The sequence below is a fragment of the Meles meles genome, chromosome 5 (genome assembly GCF_922984935.1).
Source record: "Meles meles chromosome 5, mMelMel3.1 paternal haplotype, whole genome shotgun sequence".
Lineage (NCBI taxonomy): Eukaryota > Metazoa > Chordata > Mammalia > Carnivora > Mustelidae > Meles > Meles meles.
Genome location: NC_060070.1, coordinates 134,871,143 through 134,879,212, shown reverse-complemented (window position 1 = coordinate 134,879,212; position 8,070 = coordinate 134,871,143). Strand labels below are relative to the sequence as shown.

Genomic DNA, 8,070 nt, shown 5'->3' with positions numbered 1-8,070 from the left:
TAAAACTAATTCCAACTGCTACCTAATCTAGCAAAACTCATCTTTCACTTACGAGGGAGGCCTAAAGAAGGTAGATAGGAAGTCAGGAGAATTTGAGATCTTGGCTATTTTTGCTATTATGTCTCAAGGATTTCTGCTTCCATTATCGTGATTCCTTTAGGAATATTTTAATCTTTCAAACTTTCATTTCTTTGTGGGGAGGATGAAAGCTTTGCATCTTTTCCAGCCTGGTGAGTTAATGTGATGGCTCTTGCGTGCTGTCTCTTCTACTTCAAAGAGACTGGGTCCCTAGGGCTAGCCAATTGTATTATGGATCTTGCAGATTTGGCTTGCCATTCCTGCTGACTGTCATCTGTCCTAACAGTCTCACAGTGGATAATTTTTGTCCCCCCTAACATCATCTGCTTGAGAAATTTGTGCCTGGCAGGCCTGTCTGTCCAAGTTAAACTTGAAATACAGCAGCCACACAACTAATTTGACAAGGCATAGCTCTGAAGAAGAAGGCCAGAGGCTTGCTTTGACCAAGACCACAAACTTCCAGCCATTGGATTACCAATTCCAAAGTTTCTTTGGTGCAGTCCATGAACCAGTCTGTTCACGGAATGTAGGCTATCCTTCCTCTACTGCCTCACGGTTCCCGACCTTCTGCAACACACACACACCCTTTTCTTCAAGTCACTTAGAGATTTTTAACCCTCTTGGGGTTATCATGATGAGGGTTGGCCTCATCAGCTTCATAGTTTCTGATTGCTTTCAAAATTTAACTTGAGCCCTGTTCACTTGGATAAAAGAACTCTAGAGTTGACTATCTTTGTCAGAAGTGTGGGGAATGCATAACAGACATCACACTAAAGCAGGGGTTCGAACTTTAGCATGTGTGGTAAATCACCTAGCTCTTCTCAAGTCACATGTCACTTGGCCCCAATCTGAGTTTGTGTGATTCAAGAGGTCCAATGTAGTGACTGCACCATGAGGACCATTGTACTACCCCTGTCCCAAGCTGGGATGACAGTCAGTCATAGACTAGCTGTATCACTCAACAGCTGGTACTTCTGTCACATCTTCTGAAGGTGTGACCATTGGGGGGGTTGGAACTCTATGTTTTGACTAGTCGGGCTCATCACAAGAGCACAAATGCTCTTCGTGGAGACTCTGCAGTTGGATGCCTCATGTTCTCCAAGTGGTGTACCTACAACAGAAGCATTTGTAGGGGCAACAAGCAAGATTGAGGACAGGACTGTCTGGTGGCTGCCACCTGGAAGACAGCTGCTCTCAAAGCACAGCACGCTACTTCTACCTAAGTCTCAAGTCTAGTGTGCCCGGCGCATTCCCGAAATTTCACGAGATTAATGTGCAGTGATACTTACCATCTTACCCCAAAAAGACCCTCCAATTTTTTCCTCTCCTTTGCTTTCATTAGTTTCTTCCATTTTTAATTTTTTTCATCTGCTTCAAAAATAGGTGAAACAAAAGGGAATAAACAGTAACGTCAACAGAAAATGTGCCAGAGGAAATCTCAGGAAGCAGATATGATAAAAAGCAAAATAAATTTAGTAAGTCCCTTCCCTCGTTATGTTTATGTTTATCCTTGATGAGCTTATGCCAAGGAATGAATTTCAGTTTTGTTCTCAGTATGTTTATAATTAAGTGCTCATTTTATTTCTGTTTTTTAAATTTTCATAAGCTTCTACATGGATGTAGCAACTATTACCATGAAGTCAGAACTTTACTTCTATTAAATTAACATTATTTCCATGACTTAGATGTCTTAACTCTGAAAAAGCACAAGAACTGGAAAAATCCCTTTACAATTCCATGGTTGAAAAGTGTCTGATATTGAGTCTCTGGAAAATGATCTTGTATGGTGTAATATGATGGTGAGAACAGCTATTCTTAAAAACACAGAAGTAGTGTATGATTCCATGAATGTAATCTTTTTTGAAAAGACAGAATTTTAGAAATGGAGGATATATTATAGGGTTGGGAAGGGGATAGAGAAGAAAATAGGTATGATTACAAAAAGGCCCCATGGGGATCATTATGGCTTTGAAACTGTTCAACATGTTTACTGAGATGATAGATAGACAAACCTACACATGTGATAAAATTGCACAGAGCCAGGGGCATCAAGGCCATTGAGCATCTAACTCTTGGTTTCAGCTCAGGTCATGGTCTCAGGGTAGAGATTGAGTCCCACATGGGGCTCTGTTCTCAGCAGAGAGTCTGCTTGGGATTCTCTAACTCTCCCTCTGCCCCCACAATCAATCTTTTAAAAAATTGTATAGAGCCAAATACACACATGCACACACACACACCATGAATACAAATAAAATGGGAAAGGTGGATAAGATTCCTGAATTGTATCAATGTCAATACCTGGTTGTGATGTTACCATTTGCAAAATGTTACCCTTGGAGGCAAGCAAGGTGAGGTGTGAGAGGAATCTATTATTTCTTGCAACTGTGTGATAATCTGTCATTATTTCAAAGTTTCATTCAAGAATACAGAATCTCGACAGACAACAAGAGAGAACACAAGACTTTTGTCAGGATGACATAGAGTCCAAGGACATGCTCTCAGCAGCCCTAATCCTTGCTGAGGTGCACGGTGCAACAGCACGGCTTATGGGGCTATTCTCTGACTCCTTGCTATGGACCTAACCATCCCAGAGAACAACATAAGTCAGTGATATGCAAGAACAGATAAAACAGCTAGAACATGTATCTGCAGACTGAAAGCAACAGAATCGTAGAAGAGTAATCATATAGTGATAAATAGAATGGCTTCTCTCTTCGCTCCTTCCCAATCTCCCTTCCCCACTCTCTCCTCACCTGCCATCTGCACATAAACACACGCACAGGGACCGAGACTGTTTCTGCCACATGAAAGTTGGGCAGTCATTTAACTTCTCTGTGCCTCAGCCTCCTCATCTGTAAGAATATTAACAATAATACCTACTTCAAAGGACTGACATGAGGGTTAAATGAATTAGTATGTATAGAGCATTTACAACACTATCTGGCATATCATGGGTGCCATGTAGGTGTTTGTTCAATTGAAACACAATTCTGACACTAATTATAGGAATTAGCTTAGCCCCCACAGGTAATGGACACCATTCCCTATAAGACCAGCCTCCCTTTAGACACCAGGCACAAACTCCAGGTTCCCAAGCCACCCATGTATCTGACCAGTGGTCTACAGATTTTGGAGGTTCCCACTCTACCCTCTTGGGTTCAGTAATTCATTAGAACAGTTCATAGAACTCTGGAAAGTACTGTACTTCTAGTTATAGTGTCATTGCAAGGGATACAAATCAGGACCAATGAAATGAGTATATGCATGAATATGAGTATATGCATGATCTGGGAAGGTCCCAAACACAAAGTTTCTGTATCCTCAATATACCCCACCTTCTAGATACATCAGTAGGAGATTATCAACTGGGAAAATCACTGGAGCTTCTGTGTCCAGGAGGTTTTTTCGGGGGGTTCATTACTTAGGCGTGGATACTTGAATTATTGACCATGTAATTGAACTCAGTCCCCAGTCCCCCTCCACTCCCCAGGGATCAGACTGTTATTATATGGCTCAAAGCCCCAACCCTCTAATCACCCATTGGTCTTCACGCATGGCCAACACCCATCCCCAAGCCATCTAAGGGCCCTTGAGAGTGACTTGGTTAGCATAAACTCAGACCACCATGAATAACAGAGACACTGCTGTCACTTGAGATATTCCAAAGATTTAGAGGTTATCTCCAAGCAACCAGGAACAAAGATCAGCCCAAGTCTTTATTATACAACATAATAAACTTTATTGAATTGAATGGGCAGAAGGGGCAAAGAAAGCATTCCAGGAAGGGAGTGTCTAAACAGAACCAGCAGCAATATGCCTGGCACAGTCGTGGCACAGTGGAAAGACCCCCTAGCTGATTGGGCTTTGCTACATTGCTAAAGACCAGAGCTACTGTTCTGCTATTTGATAGCCATGATGCCGTCTTATGGGAGCATGTGTATTATTGGAACCCACTGTGAATTCTGTCTAGGAGAGGTGGACATCATTGAAACACACACCATTTAGTGAACTTATTTATCATTTCTCAAAATTGTACTATTTCTCACCAATGTATTATTTCCCCCACAAAATTCATTCTTTCTCACAATACCATGGTCAGATTAGGCAGTTTTCTGACTTTGTGTGGTGTTGATCAGGCCCACTGCAGGTCGCGGGACTGCATTTTAAAAGGCTGATGGCTGGGATGAAAAGAGCCAAGAAGGGCCCCCTCACACATCTGGTGCCTTGCTGACTGCTCGCTGTCTCAGCTCTCCCCCACATAGCCTCTCTCTACATGTGATGTCTTATCTTCCAGTGCTTCTCCACGTGATGGCCTTCCTACAGCAAGACAGCCTGGACTTCCCGACAAGAGAGCAAAAGTAAAAATTACCAGGTGTTTCAAGGCCCAACACTAGCACAACATTTTTGCCTCCATGTTCTATTTGTCCAAGCTATAACAAAGCCAGTCTAGTTTCAAGGCGGGGGGACGGGGGGGAGACAAACTCCATCTCTTGATGGAAAAAGCAGCATGTTGCATGTGTACACAGGGAGGGAAGGAATCACTGCGGTCATCTTTGGGTACTCTACCATGTCCTCTGACCGTCAGTTTACTAATCAAGGGGGATATTTTAAAAGCTACCTCAACTGGGGCAGGGAGCCTGCTTCCTCCTCTCTCTTTCTCTCTGCCTGCCTCTCTGCCTACTTGTGATCTCTCTCTGTCAAATAAAAAAAAAAAAAAAAAAAAAAAAGCTACCTCAACTAGAGGTTGAGGTTCATGAGAAGATACACGAGAATCTTCCTGAGAAGATTAGGAGACATGGCATATGATATATGCTAGCATTTTATAGATTGTAGAGTGCTAAAAAAAAGTACAAGATTTTTTAGTGGTCTTGGTAAATGTGGATTGGAATAATGAGAACAGTTTATACAGGGCTTTAAAAGGAGATAGAGGAAATTATAATAGTCATAATAACATGTATTGAGCATTTGCTATGCGCCAAGCATTGTACTAAGGGCTTTATGGGTATTATCTTCTTTAATCATCACAACCTTACAAATGGATATTTTATTGCCATTTTACAGTGAAGGAACTGCAGGCAAGTGGCAGAGCCAGAACTTCAATCCAGTTCTGTCTAGTTTCAAAGTCTTAACTACTACTGCACCTAGAATTCTTCTATCACTTATAAGCAATCAGCAGTTGGGTAAGGGGAGGTAGCTGCTACCCCAGGACTACTGAAACAGAATTTTTTAATGTGGAACCTACAATCTGCATATTTAACAGCCACACTAATGTGGAAGAAGCATTAACCTCCCTGTACTATAGTGAGACTTTTCAGGTTTTTCATTATTTCAAAGACACTAAGAAGACAAGCTGAAAGGAAATTTAGGCTTGCAGGTGCAGAAGAAAGCTTGAGTAAGAAAAGTACTTAGAAGTGGGGAGAAAAATGAAGGGCTTTAAAAATAATTACATTTTCTAGAGGTTGATGCTAAAAACAAGGAAATGAAATTGGGACTAGAAAGGTTACAAACCACACTCAACAACTTGCAATCAACCAAGTTTACATTTCATGCATTAATTCATCTATTTTATGCATCTTTGCCTTTGGGCTTATTTCCTCTGCTAGAAAACCCCAATTTCCACCTTCTCCTCACTCAACCTGACTAATACCTCTTCATTCCGGTTCTGAGGACAAATATGTACCGCCTCTGGGAAGTCTTTCCTGGCCACCTCCCACTTCCAAGTGTCCCACATGTGTACTGTACCTTCCTACATGCTATCATTTATAGACTTCATATTCTAAACGTTGGGTTATGTTCCTTCTTCAGCACTAGGCTGCGAGACCCTGGAGGGTAAGAGGTGTACAGAAAGAAAGGGACAAGGGGAGACTGGATGATTCTTAGAACCACTGGATGAACACAAGAGCTGAAGGAGTCACTGCAAAGCCGCACATTGTCCTTAGAACAATCATGAAGACTTGTTGAGATTACAAGATGAACTTTATGAAGTGTAACAAACCGCAGCCATTAGATACATACAGCTCCAAAGTTGACACTTCATGACCACAATTCAAAGCTGCCAAGCGAACCGGTCCCTTCCGTAATTACATGTATTTTATCTTAAACCATATAACAGCCGGTTGAAATTTCGTACATACAAATACCAAGAACAGTTTTTTTTTTTTTCTTCACATGGGCACGAACGAGCCTAAGTGATTTGGGCAGGTTACTTAGCCTTTAACCCTGTTTCTTCATTTGTTAGAGAGAAATGACAAAAGCGTTTCCCCGAGTGCTATGATGACCAAACGTGGCAATGCACGTCGAAATGCTTTATAAGATACTGGTGTCAGGTAATAATAGAGATAGTATACTTAAATCGCTATTAATAATCTGCGTCTGTAAACCTTCTCTCCCAACCTCTCTAAACCAGAATAAATTCCAGCGAGTTCAAGGAGAAATGAACAAAAGTTCACGTTAACGTTCCAATTCCGGCAGCATCTGCCCTAACCCAGCATGGCGGCATCTGCTTCCTAAAGCCCCATCTCTGGCTACACTAACGCAACTGCGCGATAAGGAGACTCAGCTTTCCCAACGCCCTTTGATGACGCCCAAAATCCGCGCCCGGAAGGCGGACAGCGTAGGTCTGCGCAGGCGCAACGCGGAGGCGGGTGGGCGGAGCAGGTCGCGATGAGTGGCGGAGGGACGGAGACTCCTGTGGGTAGTGAGGCCACCCCGGGCGGCGGCGACAAGAAGAAGGATTCGTTGGGAACCGCGGGCTCGCCAGCGCATCTCATTATCAAGGGTACGGAGTGGTAGGGCTATCGCTGTGGTGGAGCCCGGCGCCACTCCACCTCCCAAGCTGCACCCTCTGACCCGGGGCCGCTCCCCAGGACGACCCCCAGTTTCCGGGCGGCCTTGGGTTCGTGGGAGGTTGGGGGAGTGGTGGCCAGACCCCGCCTGGTTTCCTACGCCAGGTGCATCCCAGTACAACTAACCCACCCAGTCCCTCCTACTTTTTCGAAAAAGCCGCGGACGTGAGTCTTGGGCCCCGCCCCTTCACCCCTTTCTCTTGCCGGGGACTTTTGAGCACCGAGCTTCTTTGGACGCTGCCTCACCACGGTCCTGTAAAGCTGAGGGAGGCATGGAGCTGGGGAGTCGGGAAGGGCCTGCGCCCCGCTGCAGGTCGCTTAGGAGTTGGGTGACTTTGGGTGGTCCACTTTACTTACTCTGCCCCTTTCTGCTCCTGGATCATGAGAGGAGTAAACATAGATAACTTACATGAAAACCATCTTAAAACCTTAAAGCGCCATACACATGTACAGATGTCCATTTGTCTTGTCTGCTTTGCTCTGGAAGAAGGTTACCTCCTGGATTCTCACGAACCTGAGTACTTGATTCCCAAAGCTCAGGAACAACCCTGTTTTCCAGTAGCAGGATCTTTGACAGTTAGATTCTGTACTTTCTCATACTCATCCTTTTCTTCTTATTTTTTATTTTTTTTAAGATTTTATTTATTTATTTGACAGAGAGAAATCACAAGAGAGGCAGGGAGAGAGAGAGGAAGGGAAGCAGGCTCTCCACTGAGCAGAGAGCCGGGTGTGGGACTCGATCCCAGGACCCTGAGATCATGACCTGAGCTGAAGGCAGAGGCTTAACCCACTGAGCCACCCAGGGGCCCCCCTTTTCTTTTTATTTTTGATTTTTTTTTTAAGATTTTATTTATTTGACAGACAGAGATCACAAGTAGGTGGAGTGGCAGGCAGAGAGAGGAAGGGAAGCAGGCTCCCTGCTGAGCAGAGAGCCCGACGTGGGGCTCGATCCCAGGACCCTGGGATCATGACCTGAGCCGAAGGCAGCGGCTTAATCCACTGAGCCACCCAGGCGCCCCTATTTTTGATTTTTTATCCTTATCCTTTCTCAACCCTGTGCTGATCCCGTCTGTCCCAACATCTTGCAGCGTTGAAGCCCTCATAATATGCTAGAGTCCTTCACTGTCAGGGGAATGACATCCTTCAG

The 8,070-nt window shown here is 44.1% G+C and overlaps 1 protein-coding gene across 4 annotated transcripts in view; it reads left to right on the top strand.

Moving 5' to 3' along the window:
* Nucleotides 1-6,646: 6,646 nt before the first annotated feature.
* Nucleotides 6,647-8,070, top strand: part of BLOC1S5 (biogenesis of lysosomal organelles complex 1 subunit 5) — a 76,280-nt gene continuing 74,856 nt past the window's right edge. Inside the window, exon 1 of one of the 4 annotated variants that reach the window (XM_046006166.1) lies at nt 6,647-6,856. In XM_046006166.1, coding sequence (XP_045862122.1) covers nt 6,742-6,856 — 115 coding nt within the window. In that variant the 5' untranslated portion in view covers nt 6,647-6,741. The remainder of the gene's footprint in view (nt 6,857-8,070) is intronic. The other 3 variants (XM_046006165.1, XM_046006164.1, XM_046006163.1) reach the window with 3 other exon arrangements.